This window comes from Seriola aureovittata, chromosome 9 (genome assembly GCF_021018895.1).
Source record: "Seriola aureovittata isolate HTS-2021-v1 ecotype China chromosome 9, ASM2101889v1, whole genome shotgun sequence".
Classification (NCBI taxonomy): Eukaryota; Metazoa; Chordata; class Actinopteri; order Carangiformes; family Carangidae; genus Seriola; species Seriola aureovittata.
In genome coordinates, this window is record NC_079372.1 from 23,116,055 (window position 1) to 23,143,560 (window position 27,506).

General features: G+C 44.3%; 1 protein-coding gene across 4 annotated transcripts; it reads right to left on the bottom strand.

Annotated features, from left to right (window-relative positions):
• Positions 1–347: 347 nt before the first annotated feature.
• On the bottom strand, positions 348–27,433 carry ccdc120a (coiled-coil domain containing 120a). Of its 4 annotated transcripts, none has more exons than XM_056383842.1 (11): positions 25,919–27,433; positions 11,209–11,378; positions 10,682–10,796; positions 10,432–10,559; positions 10,169–10,282; positions 9,742–9,883; positions 8,529–8,585; positions 8,156–8,255; positions 6,739–7,541; positions 4,477–4,759; positions 348–4,390 (listed from the first exon to the last, which is right to left on the bottom strand). In XM_056383842.1, the coding sequence occupies exons 2-11, from the start codon at positions 11,254–11,256 to the stop codon at positions 4,285–4,287; spliced, it is 1,896 nt and encodes a 631-aa protein (XP_056239817.1). In that variant the 5' UTR covers positions 11,257–11,378; positions 25,919–27,433; the 3' UTR covers positions 348–4,284. The 4 variants fall into 4 exon arrangements, with proteins under 4 accessions (XP_056239817.1, XP_056239819.1, XP_056239820.1 ...); XM_056383844.1 differs by lacking the exon at positions 25,919–27,433 and adding an exon at positions 25,503–25,905; XM_056383845.1 differs by lacking the exon at positions 25,919–27,433 and adding an exon at positions 25,503–25,904 and having other exon boundaries at positions 11,154–11,378.
• Positions 27,434–27,506: the final 73 nt, after the last annotated feature.

Consider the following 27,506-nt stretch of genomic DNA (forward strand, 5'->3'; position numbering starts at 1 on the left):
GTGGTAACCAGCTGTGAACTGTAGTTACAGTACAATGGACAAACACAGACACACACGCACACATACACCGGACCAGGCGGGGGTTTAGGTGCTTTGCTTTAGGGCACGTCCGTGCTGTTCATTCACTCCCCTCACTTGCTTTTCTTCCTGGTCTAAGGATTAGACTGGGCGACCTTTCAGTTCCAGACCTGCTTCTGCAACCAGGCTGCTGCTGTAAGATCTGCAACGCCCCCTGTAGGTCCAGGTCTGTGAAGATAGCTTACTCTGTGACTGATGAAGAATCAGTTAAAATACGTAAACACGTGTTTAAACGTAAACAGTGTAAACCTGGATTAAAAGACAGCTCAGACCGTGAAGACAAAACTTTATTTAAAAAAAGCATGTTTACAGCCTGTCAGTCATTTATTTACAGTAAGCTTTTTCATTGTCCAACATGATACGGCAGAAAGATTCAGAGTGAAAAAGTACAAATGACTGAAGAGTCCAAAAAGATAGAAAATGATTTTTACACAAAGTGTAAGAGAAGTGTAAAGAGACAAAAACCAACTGTACAGAGTGCACCTGAACACATCACAGCAGAGACAGCTGTGACATCACACTGACTGTCCACACAGCTGGTCCTGGACCTGAAGGGGGACAGGACATCGTCACAAGTCCTACTGGTACAACAGAGTACTACAGTTAGTACTAGTACTGCATGGTACAGGTACTACTACAGTACAGTACTGAACAGTGTCAGGGCTGCAGGTCTGAGGACACAGAGTTCACCTCCTGTCACTACACCTGTTAAACCTGATACATGATGATGGATTCAGAGACTAAATCTGAAGGTTTGAGTCAAACAAATATATTAAATCAATATTAAATGAACTGATGATCAGTAGAATGAAAAAAACAGCACCAGACAAAATCAACAGTTACAGTTCAATGATTAAACAGACTTTTTAAATAGTCAGAAAATTGCACAGAGTTTGGTTGGCAGCTGGTGGAGTACTGCTGGAGACCTGTGGCCTCTATAATCCTGACTACAGCCCTGAATACTTCTACTGTGCAATACTGTGCTGAGTATCAGAGTATTACACACTGGTACTGCAGTATTCAGACTGGTTCATGAAACAGTCACTCAGTATATTTACATTTGTGTTTCTGTCTCGTCCTGACATCTGTTCTGCTTTGGTGTAAGACCGGAGTGAGAAGAGGTGCATGCTGGGACTGAAGCCATGGTCACATGAGAGCTGGGGTCGACTTCTAAACAAACCACAGATGTTAATGAGACAGAAGTAATTCAGTGTGGTCAGACCTCTGTCAGTCAGAGGGTGACAGCTGCAGTGTCCAATCCTGTGCTTGGGTTTCTGAAGATGGGTGGGGCTTATATTTGGAACTGTTTGATCTGCCGCTCTGTTGATTCTGGTTTGTTGTGGAAAAGCCAATCAGGTGAAGAGACCAGTTACCTGTAGAGTGACATCACAGTCTTCTGCTCTACCTGTGGAGTTCTGCGGGAGATAAACTGATCTGGTTCTGAGGGTCCAGACACAGATGTTGAGCCAGTAAATATTGTGTCAATATTATTATTTCATTTGGCAGTAATGAGGTTGAGTGGTTTGTGTCTACCTGCTGCAGACACCTGCTCACCTGTTCATCAGTGTGGAGTCAGTGTATATCTGTTCTTATTGATGCCAGACATGTCAGTCATTAACCAGCTGTTCGAAGGTTTTAAATAACGAGCGTCTGACCTCTGACCTGTCATGTGACCGCGGCTGCGTTTGGAGGGAACTGGAGGTCAGACTGGTTTTTGTGGAGCTGAACAACCTGATTTTAAAAACTGATCTCAGAACAGAACCAAAGCACAGACTCAGAGTTTTTGGTTCAGAGAACAAACTGATAACAGACCAGCAACAAAACAACATGAAGCACGTTCTTATGTTGACCACAGGAACGACACAGACTCAGCAGGTGTCAGCAGAGAAAACCTATCATCAAACAGTAATAATCAATATTCTATAATAAAGGTGGAGCAGACCTGACACCATCAGACCTCCATCAATACTTCACATGGTTTACAAAGCTGCATTAAAGTGATCTTTTCACTGGAGCTCAGTACAAAACAGGATCAATAAACCAATCAATCACGATACAAACACTGACATCATTGTCTGATTGTCGCTGCAAACCATTTTTATCCTGAAACAGTTGAAACACAGAGATCCTCTTATTGCTCTCAGACCGGATCTGGATCTGGATTCTGAAGTCCTGCAGAGACTGAAGACCTGGACCTGATCAGCTCTGACTGCAGTTCCTGTCTCAGTCAGGAGGAGGAAGGAAGATCTGTTTTCATGTTTGACTGAGATGTTCAATAAAACAGACAGAGGACCAGTATGACCAGTGAAGCAGCTCTCAGCCCGTCAGCATCAGGAGCTCTAAGAAAACCACATGGTGGTTGTTGTTGTTGTTAGCAACAGCAACAGTTGTTGTATTCTCTGCATGGTCCGTTGCTGCTATGTCACAAGTGTGTATCATGTGACCTGTTGTATCACTATCTATCTGTGAAGTCTTACACCAATAGGAAAAAAGGTTGGATTTATAAAACAAACCTGACTGGAGAACATTCACCTGTACAAGTGTATCCAGGTCTACAGACACTTTGGAGAAACAGAAGGTGAAACTTAATGATCTTTTATATTGATCTAGAGCTGCACTGATTAGTTGAATATTTATATCACTTCAAATCAGAACATTAATTTAATATGTGATGTCCCAAATATCTAACAGTGTTAGATGTTTGTAACAGGCTAACAGTCTGACAAGCTAACAGGCTAACAGTCTGACAAGCTAACAGGCCAACAGGCTAACAGTCTGACAAGCTAACAGGCTAACAGTCTGACAAGCTAACAGGCCAACAGGCTAACAGTCTGACAAATCTAAAAGTCTAACAGGTTAACAGGCTAAAAGTGTGACAGGCTGACATGCTAACAGGCTAAAAGTCTGTAAAACTAACAGGCTAACAGGCTAATAGGCTGCTGCATCAATCACAACACGTCAGCTTCTGTTGTGTTTATTTCTTCAGACCAGCTGCTGTTCTCCGCAGGAACAACTGCTTATCATGAAGCATTTTACATTGACCATAATGGGCAGGGAGCGGGGCCAAATCCTGCACACCTGGAGGTATAAAGGGAATTTGTACATTAACTTGATCAGTATGTGCACAACACTGCTGTGAGCAGGTTACTTTTGGTTTGGGTCCTTCAGGTTCTGAGGCTCCTGATGCTGTAAGGGCTGCTGGGACTGGATCTGTCTCAGGAGTGGTGGACTCTGTCACCGACCTGCTGCTTTTCACTCTTTAATATGATCAGAGACACAACAGGAAGCTCAGTTGAGCTCATCAACCTGCATCAGCTGCTTCACGGTTAGTGCAGAGACACTGAGTCCATACTGTAAAAACACCTGGAGAACTTCACCTGCTGGTTTCTGAAGAACTCACCTGAGGGATCAAGGTCACCTGATCTGATCAGTTTAACTTTATCAAAAGTTCATCTTTCAGATTTATAAACTGCTGGTTGGCTGGACTGAGCTGGTGATATCTAAACGCTTGTGTCCTCAGAGAGAGTGCATTATCATTATCATCATCATCATCATCATCATCATCATCATTATCATCATCATCATCATCATCATCATCATCATCATCATCATCATCGTCATTATCATCATCATCCTCATCCTCACTGTTATCAAAAGTTCTTATAAAAACTCTGATGTGTCCTGATTGTCTGAGCAGAGGCTGAGAGACGAGGACACTGTCGTAAAAAAATTACGACAGAAGTAAACGGGAAACAAGTCCAGGTCCACGATGTTTAGACGTGTCCTTGAGTTCATTTCTATCCCTGATACAAAGACCAGTTCATTAAAGCCGAGCAGCACCTGAACCTGGAGAGGAGGGTCAGCTGACCTGAGTCCAGATACCAGATACACCTCAGCCAGCTTTGTGGTTTATCCAGTCATTCTGTCTGTTTTTTTTATCCACAGACTCAACCTGGGCAATGACATCATCATCATCCTCTGTGACATCATGGTGGGCGGGGTTTCAGATGAAGTCAGAGAGAAGAAAGTTGTGAGGAGCTGCTGCAGCGACCTGAAGAGAACCACCTCATGTCAACACTGAGCTGCAGGTCCTGGAGAACAGGAGGAGGTTCTATGTGTCCAGGTGACTGCAGGTGGTTGATCCCAGGAAGCCAGCCTGGGATTGGTCTGTTTATCCGTCTGTCAGTGTGATGATTGGTCGGTGAGTCAGACCAGAGTCCCAGGAGACGGTTGGTCAACAGACGGGTCTTTGAGAAGAACTTCCTGTTTCTGAGGAGGGAAGGAGTCATGGTAGAGAGAGCTGTCCATAGACCTGAGAGAGAGAGAGAGGTGGTCAGGTACAGGACTCAGGTGCTCTTACAGCAGTGGATCTGCACCTGGACAGGTGAGCTGCCCTACCTGCCGTGCAGTGGGCGTCCATGGAACGTGGCTGAATGCGGCAGCATTTGTTTGTAATGTGGCGGAGCATGATGATGACTCTCCTCCGTCTGATAGTTTGACTGTTGGATGACACCGTGAGTTGTCCGTCTGCGCTGCAGAGCTCCGCCTCCACCTGCCTGACCTTTGACCCCCCCGTTCACCTTAGTTGATGCCCCTGTGGTGACCCCTGTGTTCACCTTTCCATTGGCCTGGTTTTGGTGGGTGGAGCCTATGGTGTTCCTCAGGTACCAGTCCCTCAGACCTGTCAAGGAAACATCAGATATTAGTTATTATTAGTTATAAATTACAGCAGAGTTTACCTGCTGAGTCACTGTCACACCTGAGGATGATCCACATCTGACTTTACATCAAATACACAGCGTTAAAAATTATTATGCAAATTGGATTTAAGTGTCATAAACATTTAATTTTTAGTTTTTCAATTAAACTCATGGATGATATTGTGTCTCAGGGCTCTTTGGATCATTGAAATCAATCTCAGACACCTGTGATAATTAGTTTGCCAGGTGAGCCCAATCAAAGGAAAACTACTTAAGAAGGACGTTCCACATTATTAAGCCACAGGTTTCAAGCAATATGGGAAAGAAAAAGGATCTCTGTGCTGCTGAAAAGCGTCAAATAGTGCAATACCTTGGACAAGGTATGAAAACATTAGATATATCACGGAAACTTAAGCGTGATCATCGTACTGTAAAGAGATTTGTGGCCGATTCAGAGCACAGACAGGTTCGTGCAGATAAAGGCACAATGAGGAAGGTTTCTGTCAGACAAATTCATCAGATTAGGAGAGCAGCTGCTAAAATGCCATTACAAAGCAGCAAACAGGTATTTGAAGCCGCTGGTGCCTCTGGAGTCCCACGAACTTCAAGGTGTAGGATCCTCCAGAGATTTGCAGTTGTGCATAAACCTGCTATTCGGCCACCGTTAAACAACGCTCACAAGCAGAAACGGTTTCAGTGGGCTCAGAAATACAGGAAGACTCATTTTCAAACAGTCTTGTTTACTGATGAGTGCCGTGCAACCCTGGATGGTCCAGATGGATGGAGTAGTGGATGGTTGGTGGATGGCCACCATGTCCCAACAAGGCTGCGACGTCAGCAAGGAGGTGGCAGAGTCATGTTTTGGGCTGGAATCATTGGGAGAGAGCTGGTGAGCCCCTGAAGGTGTGAAAATGACCTCTGCAAAGTATGTAGAGTTTCTGACTGACCACTTTCTTCCGTGGTACAAAAAGAAGAACTGTGCTTTCTGTAGCAAAATCATCTTCATGCATGACGATGCACCATCTCATGCTGCAAAGAATACCTCTGTGTTATTGGCTGCTATGGGCATAAAAGGAGAGAAACTCATGGTGTGGCCTCCATCTTCCCCTGACCTCAACCCTATTGAAAACCTTTGGAGCATCCTCAAGCAAAAGATCTATGAGGGTGGGAGGCAGTTCACATCAAAACAGCAGCTCTGGGAGGCTGTTCTGACATCCTGCAAAGAAATTCAAGCAGAAACTCTCCAAAAACTCACAAGTTCAATGGATGCAAGAATTGTGAAGGTGATATCAAAGAAGGGGTCCTATGTTAACATGTAACTTGGCCTGTTAAGATGTTTTTGATTTAAATAGCTTTTGATTTCAGTAAATATGACCTCCTAATGCTGCAAGTTCAACAAATTACCATTTTTGGTTCTTTACTCTATTGTGCATAATAATTTGGAACAGTGCATTTTGACTTTTTTATTTTTGAAAAAAATACTGTTATCGTTGGGATGTTTGTCGATAAAATTTTAATTAACGGTTGATGACTTGAAAATTATACTGACTGTCATTTGCATCGACTATTTTGGAAAATACAAAAATAACATTTGCATAATAATTTGGAACGCGCTGTATGAATCAATTTATGAACACAATCTGGACCCAGCCCAACCAAGGACCAAGGTGGGGTCACGAAGAATCATCAGATTACCTGGACCAGGTGTTTCAGCCAGTGAGGAGTTCATCGTGTGTAGACACAGGTTAGGTCAGGAGGTCTGACATAGCCAGAACCCATTCAGCTCACTGTGGACTTTAAAGTCCCCAACTCACCAACAGCTGATCCTGCTCAACACCCACTGCTCATTACTTCATTTGTGTTTAAGGTGGATTCAGGTATTTTATGGAGAACTCAGGTGTTAAAGGTGGACTCAGGTGTTCTCAGATGTTTTCTGCTGTGTGATGTAACTAGTTCTTACCTTCCAGGGCGAGGGCCTTGTGGAGGCTTCTGGTGGCCTCCTCCAGCTGGGTGTCCTGGTTGGGGGGCAGCTGTGGGGGTCGAGGAGGTAGCAGGTGGGGGTGGGGATCAGGCTGGATGGTGGACAGAGGAGGATTATGGGTATCGGACTGGCTCTGCTGCACCGGGAGAAAGGGGCCGCACGATTTGGTGCGGGTCACTTTGACTCGCCGCTGGTCGCTGTGGTGACCATGGTAGGTGGGCGGGGCTCCGGGGGGCTGCTGGGAGGAGGAGTAACCGTTGTAGAGCAGCTGGTGCTGCGATGTGATTGGCTGTCTGTTACTGGCCTGGGACTGTTGTCGCTGCAACAGCTGCTGTTTCCCCCAGACGTAGTCCAGCAGGACCTCGCTGTACCCCCCTCCTCTTCCTCCCCCTCTTCCACGCCCTGCCCCTCCTCCCATCGCTCCTCCCTCCACAGGTCTGTTATTCGTCCTTGTCCATCCGTCCGTCAGCGTCTCAGAGCTCCTGAATGCACCTGTGGCGTTTGTTCCTCTGGACCCCGGCAGACCATTTACCCACAGTCCTCCCTGGTGTGGCCCCCCCTCCTCCTCCGGGAAGTTGATGCGGTCTAGGTGGCCATCTGAGCTGTTACTGCGATGAGCTGCATTAACTTTGACCCCCGCCTCACCCACTGCTCCTGCATCAGAGGGGCCGGAGGAGGAGGAGTCCTGAGAGCGAGGGGGAGGATGCAGGGGAAGGGGGGGTGGGTGGGAGGGAGGCAGGGGGAGGGGCTTGTGGGTCTGAAGAGTCTCTGGATGCTCTGTCCTGAAAGAGAAGAGGGACAGAAGAGGCTGTATCACAGCTACAAGATTTGATTTTGGATAATTCTTTTTTTTTTTTATAAATCTGAGGTTTGATACACTGTCCTGATTATACCTGAACACTTTATTACACTACAGTGTGGTATGAGACTTTTACCTCAGTAGAGGACCTGACTACTTCCTGGAAGAGCTGATCTGTTCTTTTTTCTGTTAAAGACATGGCCTCATACATTCTCAGAGATCACACTGGTCCAAACAAAAGTTTCACAGATTAGTCCCAGGTACTGATCCAGTCCCGTGAGTTGTCCTAATCTGTTGGGTTATTGGAGGACCATGCTTCCTGACTGAACCTGATCAGAGAGAACAGGATCATGGTTCCTCAGTTTGTTGGTTAAATCTGTTTCACTAAAACAATTTCCACTAAAAGGAAGAGAAGGTATTCTATAAAATATGGTTAGCTATCACAGATCATGAAGTATGATATCATCATTATACTACTATTAAAAGCTACTTGCTAAATGTCTAAGCTAACATGCTAAATTTGAAGCTAACATCCAATTGTTGATGCTAACATGTTAATTGTCCGAGCTAACATGCTAAATGTGGAGATAAATGTACCTGTTGTGCAGAGAGTTCCTTCCGGTTTTGTTCTGGTAGAAAACCTCCACTGGAGAACCAGCAGAGACCAGCGGGGGCCGACACTGAGACACACCCTCATCTGAGAGAGAGAGAGAGAGAGAGAGATACAGACATGCCGTAATGATACTGAATTCACTGTTTCACTGAAGGGAGCTGTCAATCAAACACATGTTGACATATTCTGAAGAAAAATAAACAGACTGCTGAAGAATTATGTTTAACAGACTAATTACTATTATTATTTTTATTTATTTATTTTTATTATTAATACTTTGTGCAATGATGTAATTAGCAGCTTAGTCTGGGGGGGCGCAGCTACAACACACTGTGTGTGTGTGTGTGTGTGTGTTACCTTTGTCATGTCCTGTTGAGTCTGATGTTGAGCTGCTCTCTGACCTCACTGTGTCATCTGAAAATATACAACACACACACAGAAACAGTTGCAGAATAAAGGCAGGAAGAGGCAGGTTTCCTCATCTTCCTTAAACAATGACTTCTCATCTACTGCCAACTGAGTGTGTGTGTGTGTGTGTGTGTGTGTGTGTGTGTGTGTGCGTGTGTGTGTGTTATTGAATGGAAACTTTTCAGCATGAAGACAGGCAATCCTGTTTTACACACTCTGAGACCTCGTCCCCAGTAATACCCTTTTTCCACCAACATTAGTGGGTATAAGTAGGTTTTTTAAACGAGGGTAAACCTGCTAATAAAAGCAGATTGGCCACTTTTCCACTGCCAGTTGAGTTTGTCTTTCGGACTAAGGACCCACACAATTGCAAGGAGCAATGTCATCACATGCACTTAAAGAGCACACACACAGTGGAGAGAGGGTGAACTGTTAGCCGTCGAGCAAATTACTAAAAGCGATCTGTCACGTCTCATCCCCGGGTTGGTGCTGCTGTCAGTGTGACAGGCTTCAGGTGGTGATTGTGTGATTTTAAAACTTATCTCAGGGCTGCAGCTCACTCTCAGAGAGCACTGTGCTGGACAGGCGACACGCGTGTTTACAGTGTCCGTGCTCTAAAAGACGTTACAGCAGGAAAAGGGAAGAAAACTAGCATGTTTACCCGGGTGTTGTGTTTACATCACTGCTGATTGGAGCTTGAGCTGATAGGTGCCTGTGTCTACTGCAGCAGCATTTGACCCAGTTGTGACTGATGATTGTTCACTTTTCCATTACCAACAAAAACCTGAAGCTAGCTGGTTTGTTGACCAGTGGGACTTTATTCATATATATCTGAAGGGGCTTTACATTCAAACACCAAATCAAAGCTATAACACGTCTACTCAGCCAACCAGGATCTGAGAGAATCCAGATCTAGTTCCAGGAACTCGTTTCAAAGTGAACAGAGGAAACAAAGACAGGTTCAGAGACAGACTGCAGATCAGTTCTCATGTTCAACAGTTCAGCAGCAGGGACCAAACCAAAGTGTGTGTGTGTGTGTGTGTGTGTGTGTGTGTGTGTGTGTGTGTGTGTGTGTGTGTGTGTGTGTGTGTGTGTGTGTGTGTGTGTGTGTGTGTGTGTGTGTGTGTGTGTGTGTGTGTGTGTGTGTGTGTGTGTGTGTTACCTGTGTGGCAGCCTCTGTGTACAGTCCTCTTGCCGTGGTGTGTGTGTGTCTGATTGTGTGTGTTGTGTTCGGAGTCGCTGTGTTTCCTCAGAGCTCCACTGAATAAATTTTTTTTTGGCTTCGAACGCTGACAGTCTTCTTCCTACACACACACACACACACACACACACACACAGAACAGTGGATTTATACATATCTGACTTTTTTTCTTTCTTCTTTAACTGGACCTGGTCTCACTCTGACACCAGATCAGGTTTTGGGTCTGACCATAATCCTTTACTCTTATATAATAGCCGAACACGTGTGTAGGACTGTGTGGTCTTGGTGGAGGTCAGAGCCCCTCTGAGTACCGGTCTAGTCCACATCTGAGACTGAGCCGGTTCTCTGAGGATCCAGAATACTCTAGAGTGTGTGACGAGTCGCTCACCTCTGCTCTACACTTCCTGTTTGCTTGGCGGGACACCCCCCCTCTCCGCCGGACACAGGGGGGTTTCTCTCCCGCCTCCAGGGGGAAGTCACTGGGCACTGCACCTGTCAGCTCCTGACCAATGAAAACACAGGAAAACTCACCTTCAAACACATCACATTAACTTCATTCATGCGCTGGTCCAGCAGTACCAGGACCAGACGAGTCCAGGACTATTAGCTATAATTGGATAATCTCTCTTTGGAAACTTTGACATCACTCACCGCCTCCTGCAGACAGATGCGTCTGAGCTCAGCCAATCGCGTGCTCAGCAGCGCCTGCAGGCTCCGCCTCCTCTCCTGTAGCTCTGCCATTCGCTCCCTCTGCTTCCTGTCCGGACAGGTGAGAGGGTCTACACACACACACACACACACACACACACACACACACACACAGACAGACACACACACATTGTAGGTGTGGACCACAGACCTCAGGTCAGTCTCTGATATAAATTCTGTTGTTTGTTCTCACCAGGTGCTAAGATGAGTTGACCTTTGACCTCCATGGCAGGTGTTTCCCATGTGACCCCTCCTCCTCCTTCCTCGCTGCTGGAATCCTGTTCTCCGCCCCACACACTCTCACTCACCTGTACAACAGGAAGTAAAAACATCTGCTGGTCTGAATAGATAAATCCACCATTGATCATGATTCATATTGATCACGTTTCATATCGTTCATGGTCCAATAATGGTCAATCACTGCGGTGATTCAGCTCAGGAAAATCTTTTTGCAGCATTAACACAATGTGATGACAGAAACCAGCAACACAAAGAACTTCTCCAGGGGGTTCCACCTCACACACACACACACGCACGCACGCACGCACGCACGCACGCACGCACGCACGCACGCACACACACACAGAGAATGTGTGTCTTGTGGTGTCAGCACACAAGACAGCACTGACATGTTAATACGTTGTATGACAGTAACACACACAAACCTTGTTTTGTATCACACTCTTCCTGTCTCCAGATGAGTGGATGTCTGTTCCTCACCTTGTAACTGGGTTCATAAGAGCTCCAGTAGTTCACTCCTGTGGCCATCAACAGCCTCAACACCAACCACAGGACTGTTAGCTGTTAGCTGTTAGCTGTTAGCTGGTGGTGCAGGTGCAGTTCCACAGCTGCCCTCTAGAGGGAGTTAAACAGTCTTCAGACCTACAGACCTGAGAGAACAAGCACAGAGGAAGAGGAGCCGTCAGACCTTCATCGTTACAGTCACATCTTCACCATCACAGTCACATCTTTATCATTACAGTCGGACCTTCAACATTGCAGTCACATCGTCTTCATCATTACAGTCACAACATCTTCATCACTTCAATCAGACCTTCATCATTCCTCCTCCTGTCAGTGATATGAAATGATTTAGACTCAGACGTTCAGATTCACTGATTCAGAGAGAAAAGAACAGCAAATACTGACACGCCTGAATGAACACACACACACACACACACACACACACACACACACACACACAGGGTTATCAGTTTGTAGACTAAACAGCTGTTATCTACAAACACATACAGAAAGATGTGAACAGTTACAGCTCCTCCTACAGGATAAAACTATCACAACATCTCAACAACCCTCTGTCCTCACTCCTTGGGGGACTCTGAAAGTGTGTTCTGAGGAAGGGCTCGGGGGGGGGGGGGGTCTGAGGGAGTCTGACCTCCTTCACACCTGTCTGACCACCATCCCGAGTTCACAGCAGACTTTTATTGTGAAAATCTCTAACCTAAATTTTAAATGATTCAATTTAGAAATAAATATCTGTTTAAAATCAGAAGTAAAAATACACACACACACACACACACACACACACACACACACACACACACACACACACACACACACACAGTTTTCATGAAGAGTTTGTGTCACATGAACCCGACAGATCAGTGAACAGGTCCAGACTCTGATTGTCTCCCACCAGCAGCACAAACAGAACAACAACACAACCTGCAGCACACCAGAAACCTGCTGACCCCTCTGGATCCAGAACGACATGTCCTGTGACTGCAGGACTCCTCACTGGATGTCCCTGAGAACAGGAAGTGGAGCCGACAGGAAACAGGAAGAAGGAAATGAGTTATGAAGAGAAAGGAAACGAGTGAGAGAGTGAAACCAGTAGGAGTCAGGTCCAGGTCTGGTTTCACACAGAGCCTGAAAACCTGAATCACTTAATCACTGAAGAACTAATCCCCTTGAGACCTGAGACATGAGACCACAAGTCCAGTCCTCTAGGCATGAGACCACAAGTCCAGCAAGAGACAACTATCCACACACAAACCATCTCCTGGTTCCATCAGAATCAGTAAAACACAGTTGGTGACTAAAAAATGAAGGAAATAATCAACACAACAACAACAACAACCGCACAAGGCAACACAACAAACAACACAAAACTCAGTGTTGGCGAGGAAACAGTTAAAATTCAACTCAAACCACACAATGGACTGAAGCTAATTATACACATAGAGGAGGCAAGGAACACACACACACACACACACACACACACACACACACAAACACATACACACAGACACACACACACACACACAGCTGGTGGACAGCTTAGTGATATCATCACAACAGTTTGTGAGTGTTACAACACAATCTGAACAAACTGTTATCACACGTGTGTGTGTGTGTGTGTGTGTGTGTGTGTGTGTGTGTGTGTGTGTGTGTGTGTGGGTCAGACATTAACATTAAACATCCTGATAATTCAAACATGTTGAAGAGAAGCTATGTGTCAGGTGGTCCTCTGACCACAGGGTTGGTAGTTTGTTCCCCTGGTCCCTTGGAGTCCCCTGATGGTCCAGTAGCTGGGCAGAGGACTCTGCTAAGACAGTTTCATCTCGTGATGATGAGGTTGAGCTGGTGCCAGCTCTTGGATCCTGGGAGTGTCACACCATGTGCAGAGACCCTGTCTAGCAAAAGGTGTTGGTGATGCAGAGCTGGTGATAGCAGCAGAGTTCTAACAGTCTCTGCTCAGTCTCAGTCAAGTTCCCCTCTCCAACATGACCGAGGCAGTCTGATCAGGATTCAGGGTCCAGTCCCTGGTTGTTTGGGGTGGTACTGATAGCCATGGAGCCACCATCAGTCTGACCGGTCTGACAAACCACCACCAGTCTGACTTTAGTCTGGATCTGATCCTGAACTGAAACAGGTTCATAGATTTCACCATTCCTGATCTTCAGATCAGACTGGTGATGAGTTTGGATCTTTTGGAGCTGTTTAACATTCATCAGGAGCTGTTGTCATAGAAACAAGTCCTTAAACCTAAACCTGTATGCGTGCAGCTTATTGACAGCTGGATCAGGACCAAGACCATCATGATGTCATCGTGTCCAGATACAGATTTATGTGTTGATGCAGTTCAGTGTCACAGTTTCATTATTAAAGGTTTGAGCACTGAGATCAGATACAGATGTTGAGATAAAACATTAAACATGAGAATCTGTCATTGACCTGGTCAGAGGTCTAACAAGGTTTCACGCAGTCTGGGATCAAAGCTCGTTAAAATGGTCTAAAACACATTCACTGCTGATGGAGCTCAGCACTCAGCTTTATTTCAAAATAAGAGTCTGAGACTGCAGGGTAGTCTGGATTAGTTAGACCACCTGTGATGACCAGGACCTGCTGAGCTAAGACCAGTGTGTGGAAGTGACTGTTGTTTTATGATGGTAACGACTTATGTGTTACTGTCACACACACACACACACACACACACACACACACAGACACACACACACACACACACACACACACACACACACACACAGTAACACCAAATGTTCTTCCCCCTCCCTTTTGTTATTTCAGCTCCTCACCACTTTCATCCTCCTCCCTCGCCCCTCCCTCTCTAACATTCCTGGGTCCTGAGTCGAGTCCAGACCTGCAGCTTCAGTCCTCTTTGTGTCTTCAGACCTTCACTGAGCAGCTCAAACATCCCTCACCGATCAATATACTGATCAGTCTGCTGATCTGCTGATCATCGAATCATTTCCTCTCCTCTGTGTCAGCTGACGTCTTGACCTTTGACTTTCATAATAAACACAGTGATGTCTGTGATTCTATATTCATCATATTATAACCATGTGCAGTGTCATTACCTCTGACTGTAACGTGACCTGGTCAAATGATCAGCTGGTCAGGACAAAGATTTTAAACCTGAACCAGGCTCTGTGGTTTAAAATGGTCATGTCCAGGTTTTTCCTCTTTATGTTTTAACTGTTGTAACAGTTTCTTCTTGGTGCAGTTTTAGTTTCTTCTTCTTTGTTTCAGAGCAGGAGGTGAAACATGTTTCTAACTTTTCTTTCTGTTCTGACTCTGGATGACTGAGGAGGTGGAGCGGAGCTCATCTCTGTTTTTACTGATGTGACATTAAACACCTGGACTTTGTGTCGTCGATGATTTGTTGGTGTAAAAACTTTACTCCATGTTTCCAGGTGTGAAAGTTAATTTTATAAAATGTGAAGAAAATGAACAATAAACTGCTGTTCTGCACAGGGAAAATGGCTGGTGGTTAAGATGGTACAAATTATCTCTCCTCTGCGCGCACACGCACACACACACACACACGCGCACACGCACACACACACACGCACGCACACACACACACACGCACGCACGCACGCACGCACGCACACACACACGCGCGCGCGCGCACACGCACACACACACACACGCGCACGCACGCACGCACGCACACACACACACACACACACACACGCACGCACACACGCACACACACACACACGCACAGGTATTTGACCTTGTTGGCTCAGTCTGTGTGTAGGGGGTTGTGATGCAGGTCTCTGGCTGAACAGCTGATCTCACAGTGCTGATAAAAGTCAGAACAAACTGTTTGGTTCTCTGTCCTGGACTCTACAGACCTGTACTAGACGTGGTCTCAGGAGGGACAAGTTAAGATCACAAGCTCAAAGATGTAACTGGGCATAAACATGACATTACAGTGATGTAAAAATTATGTTAACATGATGTAAACACGCAGACTGAGATGAGTTCATGAGTCTTCTCACATTAAAAACTGAACATTAAAACATGAGAGAGACGTTTAACACATCAAACAGACTGGAGATGTTCATTACTGTGTAATTTACAATACAGCACACACACACACACACACACACACACACACAGACACACAGTGATTAAAGGCTGCAGCTGCAGACAAAGAGATGCAAATACAAGATTTAAATATTCAACACAGAGTTACTGAGAGTGTGTGTGCGTGCGTGTGTGTCCTCTCTCTGCCCTCAAACCAAAACATGGAAGCAGAAGCTCATCAGAGTTTTACGCATAGTGGCACACACAGCAGTGTGCCCCTATGTGTGTGTGTGTGTGTGTGTGTGTGTGTGTGTGTGTGTGTGTGTGTGTGTGTGTGGGGGGGGGGGGTCACCTGTGACACGTGTGTGCACGGTTGTGTCTCGTTTTGAAGGTTATGTAACCACTGTTACTACAGTGATGAGTTTATATACATTAGTCAACTATCAGTGAGCTCTGATCAGTGAACAGGTTCTTCATGTTCAGAATATTCCAGCAGCTCTGTGGTTGTACTCCTGGACAGGTGCATCACACCTGTCGCTTCCAAAAGAAACGTATGAAGTGGAGGAAAGATAGGAATCACAACTTCCAGGCTTGAAAAGTTGTGTCCAGGCAACCATGTGCAAAACTAGTCACGTGATCACATGGGTTCAATTCAATCTGTGGACTGATTCAGACCGTGCATCATGACCTAAAAATATTGTTGTGATGTTTGGACCAGAGTTAACTCTACACCTCCACATCATGTGAACCACAGGAAGTGACTGTCTATATGACAACCAGTGACCTCCTGAACACCACAACCATCCACCTCCGAACTGCAGCAACATCAACACATTCTGTGACACTCTTTAACACACTGTAACATACTGTAACACACACTGAAACACACTGTAACACACACTGAAACACACTGAAACACTATGACACACTGAAACATACACTGTAACACTGTGACACATTGTGACACACTGTAACACACTGTAACACTGTGACACAATGAAACACACGGTAACACACACTGTAACTCACTGAAACACTGAAACATACACTGTAACATTGTGACACTGTAACGCTGTGACACACTGAAACACTGTAACATACACTGTAACACTGTGACAAACCATAATGCTGTGAAACACCATAACACTACGACACACTGAAACATACACTGTAACACACTGTGACACACTGAAAACACGGTAACACACACTAACTCACTGAAACACTGTGACACTGTAACACTGTGACACTGAAACACACGGTAACACACACTAACTGACTGAAACACTGTGACGCACTGAAACACACACTGTGACACTGTAACACACTGCAACACATGCTGAAACAAACTGTAATACAATCTGAAACACACTTTAACACATACTGTAACACTGTTACACACTGTAATACACAATGACACTGTAACACACTAACACACAGTGACACTGTAACACTGCAACACACACAGTAACACACACTGTAACACTGTCTTTACCACATTACAGTGGATAACAGTCATACAGTCTAGATGATTAATATTAATTTATTGTTTCTTTTATATCTTTTCTGCTCATGATCCAATAACCACATTTAACCAAATCAGCCACACAAACCAACAAATAATCAGACAACACAACACGGGAAATAAAATAGCTCTGAATCGGAGCTCTGTGTTACTTAGTTTACACAGTTTAAATACCTGCAAACCCCGAACCATCCTGTTTGCAGCGGAGCCTCAGACCCGGATTAAATCTGGGTAAAATCCAGAATAAAAGCGGGTTCACTCAGGACAGTCCAGTTACAACAGTTAAAACTTATTCTCCTGCTCAGTTAGACGCGGGTTTATCTGCTCTGTGAGTCTAGGTCTGCACACATCGTCACTGCTGAAGCTGCACACTCATACTAACTACTTCCGCTCCGCCGTATCTAAATAAACCTGCACTAACAAAATAAAAGTCTCGCAGGAAGTGACTTTGCTCATTCGTTTTTAAAAATCTTATGTTATCCAAGAATCAAGCGAAACATGTGCTGGACACTGAAGTCTGAGGTCACGTGTGAGTCATGTGTTACTGTTGGCTGACCCTCTGCTGTAAGACACCTGTAGTTGTAATTAGATTCATTATCTCAGGGTCAAATGAGAAGGAAGAGAAATTATGTTATAAAAAAGAGAATAGACCCGACTGTCCAAATAAAAGCCCAACGTAAATGTGTTAAAACAAAATGTTCAAAATGGAAAGAAAGAATGAAAATCCATTTTAAAACCACAGGATGAAACTACTACACAATCTGACTGTATGAGGACAACACACTGACTTTAACTAGTTACTCAGTGAAACTAAAGAAGACTTCCTCTGAGTGTTTGGACCATGTCATATTATTAGTATTATCAGATGTGGGATGGATAATTTTAATGACACAGAAACAATTATTCATTCATTCATTCCCTCATCTTTTGATACTGGATCGTATCATCCTGTATTTATATATTTATATGTTATAAATATATACAACACAAACTACAGGACTTCAGGTGGAGTCAGACTTCTCTGTCTCCATGGAAACTGTTTTTTTTTTCTCCTTCAGGATTTATTATGGACAGGATGTGGGATTTTACTCTGAAAAACGTAAGATCCTGTTAAACTGCAGCAGCTTGATGAATTTCTCTCTCTCTCTCTCTCTCTCTCTCTCTCTCTCTATTATTCTAATGTGGATCTATGTGGATCCCCGTTACACTGACTGAGTGTTTGGTGAATACAACCCCCATCCCCATATTAGCAGAACAATAGACCCCCCCCCCCCCCCATTCACATTCAGACATTCATCTGTTTTCACACTGAGCAGCTCAGAGCTTCAGGAGTGAGATCAGTTAACAGTTAAAACAGTGTCAGTCAGTAATGCCTGATGACCATGAGGTCCATGAGGTCTGTGATGATCCTTCCTGATATGTGTTTTGAATCCATGGAGGAGAAAGGACACAAATAAAGGATTTGAGTCCAGGTGTCAGGTCTCAGTGTGAGGACACAGGTAGAGGACGATCAGATACAGAGACAATTCAACAGAGAGACAAGTTTAACAGTTACAAATAAAGACTGAGGTGAAACAAGTGACTGCACAGACTGGGCTGCAGGCCTGGGTTAAGACCTGGAGGGAGGTGTAGTGTTTACAGTCTCTGTCCATGTTGTGGTCTCATGTGGAGCTGCAGGATTCTGGAGGACTGTTGACTGTATGAGTCATGTGACTGCTGAAGTATTAACTGACTGAATAGAGGAGCAGACTTCACGTCACTCACAGAGGAATTCAGATGGATATGAAAGAACAGTTTAAACAGGACCAAAATAAAAACCCCAAAAAGCTGCTGATGAACAGAGGAGCTGGAGATACAGAGTGTAGCAGTGAATAACACAGAAGAACAGAGCACGCCTTTCTAAACACTGAAGGATGAGGAGTCCAGATGTGTCCAGATGTCAATATGGCTTAATTAATTTATACCTGTTATAAATATATATACATACACATATGTACAGATATACAAAGTTATAAATGTATATATTTAGATAGATAGATAGATAGATAGATAGATAGATAGATAGATAGATAGATAGATAGATAGATAGATAGATAGATAATAGATAGATAGATAGATAGATAGATAGATAGATATAGATAGATAGATAGATAGATAGATAGATAGATAGATAGATAGATAGATAGATAGATAGATAGATAGATAGATAGATAGATAGATAGATAGATAGATAGATAGATAGATAGATGAGTGGGGAGAGGAGGAAATTAAGGGCTACGGATGACTGATTTAAAAAAGCAGGCCTATAGTGGAAGTAAAAAGAAAGGGGTTCAGGGGCCAAGATATTTTCTGTGTGTGTTCTTTTATGTGTAAATGTGTGTATTTCTAGGCCCATTAAGAAGACAGTGTTCAGTAAGTCTTCACTACAAATATATTGAAGGAGAAAATGGACAACACAGAAATCTTTAAGGCACTTTAATGAATTAGTTGATCACTGGGAGCTTTTTGCCATTGTGAAAAGGTAAGGTGAGGTAAGTCACCAACTGGAATTCAAACCCAGGTCCATGTGATCATGGCACTTCACCAACAAGGTGGGGCGTTATGTGCACCCCACTTATCCCACTGAGTTAACAACATGCTTGACCAAAGTTTTTAAGGTGTTAATAGTGTGAACAGTGTTAAGAACAAACACGTATTTACAGACAGAGCCTGTTTTGCTACATGCATTGTAATAGCCTAGCTAAGGGTTCTTATATTTTCTTCTACAAGAAGCATATTACTATTATTATTATGATTATTGCTATTTTTTATTTATGTAATTATTTTGAATTACAATATGAATAGTCTAATATGAATCATGTAATCTTGTCACAACTGTCATATTTAGGCATAATATTACAAAGGTTTGTGAGTTTTTACAAGCTTCCTGCTGTGAAAGTCAGATTGAACACAGTTCGAACAACAGTGGTTCAAACCAACATAGTTCAAACTACTATGTTAGTTCCTTAGATGTTAGTTTAAAATGCATGTTAGTTCAGTGTTAATGTCCATCGTAATACGGGAAACTGACACCAGGTCAGTCTACAGATAGAATGATGGTGACCTGGACTCTGGTTGGCGTTTCCTGTTTTATTTTGAAATCACTTACATTATGTGACTGTTATATAATTTACTTCCTGTATTTGTGTATATACATTGTAACCTTGTCTTCCCTCTGATCAGGTGACAGCATATAAAGTTACTGTCTGTTTGACTCTGGACCTACTCGTTGGATTGGTCTTGGACTGGTCTCTCTGGTTTTGACCTTTGACTCAACATTTCACTGCAGCCAGTCTCTGACTGTTAATGTGTGATGATGGTTTTATAAATGAAGGAGACTAAGACACATCAGACGACTGAAGACAGGACAAAGATTTTTGCAGTGAATTCAAACCAGTGATGTTCAGCATTAAAGAGGACGACAACAGGTTGAGTTTTTCAGGTAGGAGGCAGAGCTACACTCAGGGATTTGGACTTGTTTAGACCTTCAACTGAGAGAAACATCTGGAGGCTTCGTGGCCTCAGATTCAGTCAGAGAAGAAATGTATGAGTCATGTGACTGAGTCCTTGTGGTTAAACATCAACACACCAGCCAATTAGAGCAGCCGCTGAGAAGAGGCTTTTAATTCAGGACAAGAGAGTAGTCATTAAACACACAGAGAGAGAGAGAGAGAGAGAGAGAGAGAGAGAGAGAGAGAGAGAGAGACAGAGAGAGAGAGAGAGAGAGAGAGAGAGAGAGAGAGAGAGAGAGAGAGAGAGAGAGAGAGAAGCTCTGTGACCACTGCGAACTCTGGGAAGGGCAGTGACAGTATCTGCTTCTCATTAACTCCACCCAGGGTTCCTCCTCTGTGGTGTATGTGTGTGCAAGGGTGAAAGTTTGGGCTCAACATTGGTGTCCCTACCAATGGACACAGCAACTCCTCCAAAACAAAGAGGACCTCTTAATGCTGTCAACAGAATGGTTTATTAACATATTTTCTGTATTTACATTAAAATCTGAATTTACCTGTTGTGACATTTGAATAAAAACTGTTAAACTGTGATGAAGATAAAGGCCTGTTGAAGATCTGCTGCCCCCTGCTGGGATTACTGAACCTCATGAGTCCAAACCAGAATCTGTCTGACCAGTCTCTGATTTTGATCTGTTTCCCATGATGCTCTCTGTTCTGTTGTGTCTGCTGCTGAAGGGAGAGAAGAGAAGTGGGCAAGAGAGAGACAGAGAGAGAGAGAGAGAGACAGAGAGAGAGACAGAGAGAGAGAGACAGAGACTGTCCTTCCTCAGTTTTTTTTTTATGTTTTCAGGTTTATGGAAATTAAAATTGATGATCAGATAAAACAACACATCAGGTGTTTTCCACAGTTGTGTTACATCTCATCCAGTAATCAATTCATCAATAATATAAATAATAAGTAGCTGCTACTTTAAATGTGATTGGTAATATTATATATGAACACACACACATTCTTTTTCTCTGTTTAAATAACTTTCCTGTTCTGTGAATGATGAACAACAAGGTATCCATAAAGAAAATTGAAATTAAAAAAATAAAGTGGAGAGGGAGGGAGGGGGATTAGAAGATGAGAACCCCCAGGGGGGGGTAAATCTGATAAATTTAGATTTTCATCTTTTAACTTGTCTACACACACACACACACACACACACACACACACACACACACACACACAGGCCAGTCTTCACTTGTGAGGACCCTTGTTGATACACTCCCTGACCCCTGTACCCTTCAAACAGAATCACACCACATGTTATAATGTGTCCTGACACACTGATCTTCTCTAGCTGTTTATTTAAACTGGTGAGATGTGTTCAGGTGTGGTGCTTAGCATTAGCAGTGGCTGCGCTGCCCCCCCCCCCCAGCTCGAGGAGCCGGTGCAGCCACCGCCCCCCCTGCAGGTCACAGTTCCACTGAGCCGCATATTCCTTTATGACATCATCGGCTTCTTTACAAATAAAACTGACACCACCTCCTCCTCACAGCTGATCTGCTCGTCTCTGAGCTTCAACTGTCTCCTCATCTCAACCATTAACTGGTCTAGACCAGAACCCAGATGAGACCAGAGGTGTCTGCCCAGCTGTCAAACAGGTGATACACCTGATCACTGTTCCCACCATTCACTCTCATGGTGTTATTACACAGTGTCTTTGTGAGGACCGGCTCCAGCTGCAGGACATTGTTCAAACAGCAGTTCATGAGTCAGAGATTTTAGCTGGACGGACACACACACACACACACACACACACACACACACACACACACACACACACACACACACACACACACACACACACACACACACACACACACACACACATAGTGAATCTTCAGAGGGAAAAAAACATCAACTATTGATGAAGCTACTGCCTCTGTGCCTTCGAGCCAAACAGACACTGCTACACACAACTGCACCTGAATGTCTCAGTGTATGTGTGTGCGCGTGTATCAGTGTGTTCGTGTGTATCAGTTGTGTCAGTGTGTGTGTGTGTGTGTGTGTGTATCAGTTGTGTCAGTGTGTGTGTTGAGGATGAATGTAGGTCAGGCAGCAGATTCTCCGCATGGCAACAATGTAGAAAATCCCAACTGTGAATACTCGCATCTGATTGGCTGAGAGCTTCAGCCAGGCAACCAATAACCTTTCAACCCCCAGGGCGCTGTGTGTGTGTGTGAGTGTGTGTGTGTGTGTGTTACAGTAGACTCTCTCACACACTGAAACAAAGCGTGGCATTCAGGTGACATCACAATGACATCACAGATACAGCAGGTGAGTGGGCGGAGTCACAGACTGAGTCCTGAATGACTTTAGAAATTCACTTCAATTCCCAGAGAGCACTGCTGCAGGAACCGTCCAATCAGAGAGCTGCAGAGCCTGTTGCTGTGCAGCTGATGGAGAAGTCAGAGAAATTCACACATCTGGATCAGATCTGGATCAGATCAGGATCAGATCAGCTGCTCATCATCTGATCATCATCTACCTGTGATGTCACAGCTCTGGACCAAGACGTCCCCATAGCAACAGCTGCTGAGCCTCATGGGTACTGAGGTGTTAAAAGCCACTCCACAGACCAAACAGAGACTAAAACATTTGGTTTTTCAGGAGGATGGAATCCAACCTGACAGGTCCTATTCAGTTCTGCTCGTCCCTGCTGGGTCCTGCTGGTCTCTGCAGGGTCCTGCTGGTCTCTGAAGGGTCCTGCTGGTCTCTGCTGGGTCCTGCTGGTCCCTGCAGGGTCCTGCTGGTCTCTGCAGGGTCCTGCTGGTCTCTGCATCGTCCTGCTGGTCCCTGCTGGTCTCTGCATGGTCCTGCTGGTCTCTGCTGGGTCCTGCTGGTCTCTGCAGGGTCCTGCTGGTCTCTGCTGGGTCCTGCTGGTCTCTGCATAGTCCTGCTGGTCTCTGCTGGTCTCTGCAGGGTCCTGCTGGTCCCTGCTGGTCTCTGCCGGGTCCTGCTGGTTTCTGCTGGTCGAAAGCTGAGATGACTGTGAAGAAAGACTGTGAAGCTCTCTGATTGGCAGTTTGTTAGTGAGATGCATCCTGGGAGTCGTAGTAGATTTCAGCAGAGTTGTTGGGATGTTTACATTTAGTTTGATTGATGTCAGTAACTGAAGGAATTAACAGAATAATCTGTTTCCTACTCCTGGTCCACAGACCACAGCTTGAGAAGCGCTCAATGAAAGCAACAATAATGAATAAAATAATTAAAACCAGCTGCTAAATTAATTATAGACGAACAATAAAGCAGTTATATCATAACATGAAGACTTTTACTTTGAAACTTTCACTCTGTTGATGAAGCTGTGCTTTTAGAAGAAATAAACAGAGTAGAAGTAGTAGAAGAAAATGAGTAGGGTGAGGAGGGGTCACACTCAGACTGATCATACATCTGAGCGACAGCTTAATGTGAGAAAATCCTCAGATTAGAAAACACTCAGCCTGAACGCACCACACTGTGCCTCAGCTGTTGAACCGACACTTCCAGTCACGGGGCTGCTCCTGAACGCACCACACTTAACCTCCGCTGATGAACCAACACTTCCAGTCAAGGAGCCACTCCTGAACGCACCACACCGAGCCTCAACTGATGAACAACAACTTCTAGTCACGAAGCCACTCCTGAACGCACCACACTGAGCCTCTCTCCTACATTTACTGCAGTATTTTCTCTGACTTTGTACCTCACCTGCATCTCAGAGTGAAATCTGTAGTTTCTAATGCAGCTTCATAAACTGGAGCCTGAAGTCAATTAAACAGCATCATAATATTAATAACAATTGTAATAATAATAATAATGATAATGATAATGATAATAATAACAACAACAACACTTTAACTCTGAAGACACTGACAATATTGATGTAGTTTTACTCAGAGATGATTGTGACAGAATATAATCCACATATTTACGCTCAGGACAGCTGTGAGAGGATGTGATCACCAGGCAACAAATGTAAAATTTTCAGAATAAAGTCAGACTGAGCGATTACATGTCTCTGTCTCTTCTGTGGATCTAACTGCGTTTATTTTACATTTTTATTGATTATTGATTCTGAGGCTGTGTCTTTCTGAGCTCCTCCTTTCTCCGTCACTGTTCACATGAGTCAGGTGGCGTTTACATGCGTCACTTTGATCGGAAACACTGATGATCTTCATCTTCATCCTTATTTTTATACTCGCAGCAGGAAACAGTCACTAAGTGAAGCAGAGACTCAGAGACAAAAAACTGCAGAAGCTGAAATATTCATTGCAAATCAACAGTCATGTGACATCTGCCTGCTCTCTGATAGGTTGATTCCTCTCCCTCCTGATAGACTGAGACAGAAACTGATCCAGTTTATATTTACACTGTAGATCATGAATCCAGATCATGATTCTGTTCCTACGACTTTTCTCTCCCTTTCAGTCAAATCACATGGTCTTCCTCAGAAGATGTTGAAGATGATAAAGCTGAATTAAATTATATTATATTATATAAAGTATATTCTGGTTGCTAAAAAACATGTAGAAGAATGAGGAAGAAAAGAAGCTGCAGAGAACAGAGCTGAAACCATTGATCACTGATTAGCAGTTTGATAATCGATCGGTTGTTTGAATTATTTTCAAGCAATCAGACACCTGGACACGTCACCTGTCACAAGTATTTTTAACTATTTAACTGTACAGTACATTTAACAAAATAGCAAATTGATTGATAATGAAAATGACATGAGCTGCAGCTGTTTGTGTGGAACTTCACTTCTTCATGAATTTGAAACTAAATTCATTGACAAACTTCAGCCTCAGTGGTTTCCTGGATACAAACATCTCTGTATCTTTATTGTCAAACCACAAAGTGACACTGAACAGACTGAAAAGAACATATGGTGACCATCTGTGATCAGCTGTGATCAGAGTGATGATCAGTTTAAACAGTTAATGTGCGGAAGTGAGACACAGCAAAACATTTAGATTCCATGAAACTCATATGGCAAACAGCTCTTCTCACACTCTCTCTCTCTCACACACACACACACACACACACACACACACACACACACACACACACACACACACACACACACACACACACACACACACACACAGCAGGCACGTGGCGCTGGGTGGAGACACTGCCAAAATAACAACAGAGCTGATGAACAAACCTTCGTGTTTCTCTTCGTCTCTTTAAACTTCCGTCACGTCAAAAACAAAATTTTCTGAAACTGTTGGATCACGCTCAACAGGAATAAAACAAACCAAACCGCATTAAAATCTGACCTGATTCTTGCCGCTTTCAGAGCAGCGGAGGCACCAGAGAAACGACACACAGTCTGAATGGACCTCTCATTATTCTCAGTTATATAACGGATCAGTGTGTTGATCCGGAGCCGAATCACAGAACAGCTGATCACAGTTTCAGGATGTGTTCACTTCCCTTCTCTTCTTTGTGTGCTGTTGCCCACGAGCCCAGTAACCTTAAGACGACCAACTTTTAAATGGAGTCTGGCCTGCGGGTTCCTCCATGTTGGAGGGAGCAGTGTGACCTGTTTGCTGGTGTTGGCGGGTAAAGATCTCCTACCTGGATCACCTGCGGCTCCTGATCACCTGTGGGCCTCTGTCCGCTGACTTTTTTCCTCCGGCGGGGATCGAACCTGCGATTCCTCCGTCACATCATCCACAACCCAGAACCCAGAACCCAGAATCCAGCACCCGCAGTCAGACCCGCAGACCCGCTGCTCTGTAAGCTGATTGTCTCCCGCTGCGGCTCGCGCTCTCTCTCACACCAGGTGTGTTCGATGACCTGACTGACTGATTGATTGACTGATTGATGACGGCGATTGTCGCCTCTTGCAGCCGCTCCGGGAGGGAACGAGCTTATCAGTGCGGCTGCAGACGCTGATCGATCATCGCGGATCGATGATCTGATCAGATGATGGATCATTCATCACTCTTCATCCTCCTCCTCCTCGTCGACAGCCTCCCGCCCGTGTTCAGACTCTGAATGAAGCTCCATCAGCACCACGCGGCGCGCTCACAACACCATGCGGCGGGCACGCGCACGTCCACGCTCTCGTCTGTGCGCGCACACAGACAAAGCATGAAGACGGATTTAAGTTATGATTCGATCCGTGATCGAACAGATCGATAATCTCAGCAGATCCTGGTCCCAGTCCTCCATCCAGTCCAGCGAGGTCCAATCCAGAGGGTGAAATGTTTCAGGTTTAGAGACGGATTCAGATTCCAATAACAGATCAATAATTAATAAATCAGTTTCTTTATAGAAGAAAAACAACAAAGCAGACGAGACGATAAGTCACAGAGACCAGTGGCGCTGCTCTCTCTTCTTGGTACCAGTGAGGACTCTGCAGCTGCAGGTGAGTCCAGGTGAGACTGAATCCAGGACTTTAAACCTGAATCAGAGAAATCTGATTCCTTCCACAGGGCTCAATATTTTATTCCTCTGCACAGAACTGAGAGAATAAATAATCCCGCTGCTGGTTCCAGTCCAGACAGACAGACAGAGACGCACAAACAACACTGAAAACACCAGTGATATTTAAAGCTGCTGTTTACCTCACTGTATGTGCGTGTCTGATATAAACAAGTCTGAAGTCAGTCATGTTTGTCCTTTAAAGGTCTGAGGAAAACTTCATGAAGCCACATATTCAGTAACTGAAACATCAATATAATCAATAACTGATCAGGACTTAGGTCTGATCACTGTTCACCTGTGATCACCTCAGTGAATATTATATAAAAAAACACGTCATCTCTCCCATGATTCATCTGATCATCACCCCCCCCCCCACATTTAAAAACACTTCTGGGCTGGTACTTCTGCTCCAATACAAGACCTGGTCCTCTGGTTTCAGGACCTGGGGCCAGATGCATAAATGACACAAACAAAAAACATGTGAACGCCATTTCCTGCACATAAATTAGTATTTATAAACAGAATGTGTCACCTGACACATTCTTTTGACCATGTGTACACAGTTTTCCAGAGTGATCCACTTTACAGTGAAGTGAATAAGCCATTTAATTTAACAAAAAATAAAATAACTTCTCAGAGCTTTTGTGCGTACACACATTTTCAGTCATGAATCTACACAGTTTTATGCATCTGGCCCCTGGTCTCCTGGTTCCAGGCTGCGCTGTCTCCTGTG

Coding starts and splice junctions, on each gene's coding strand:
- ccdc120a (XM_056383842.1), bottom strand. CDS start 11,256: ATGGCCACAGGAGTGAACTACTGGAGCTCTTATGAACCCAGTTACAAG. Junction 10,797..11,208: donor CTTATGAACCCAGTTACAAG/GTGAGGAACAGA, acceptor CCTGTTGTACAG/GTGAGTGAGAGTGTGTGGGG. Junction 8,586..9,741: donor ACACAGAGGCTGCCACACAG/GTAACACACACA, acceptor GTATATTTTCAG/ATGACACAGTGAGGTCAGAG.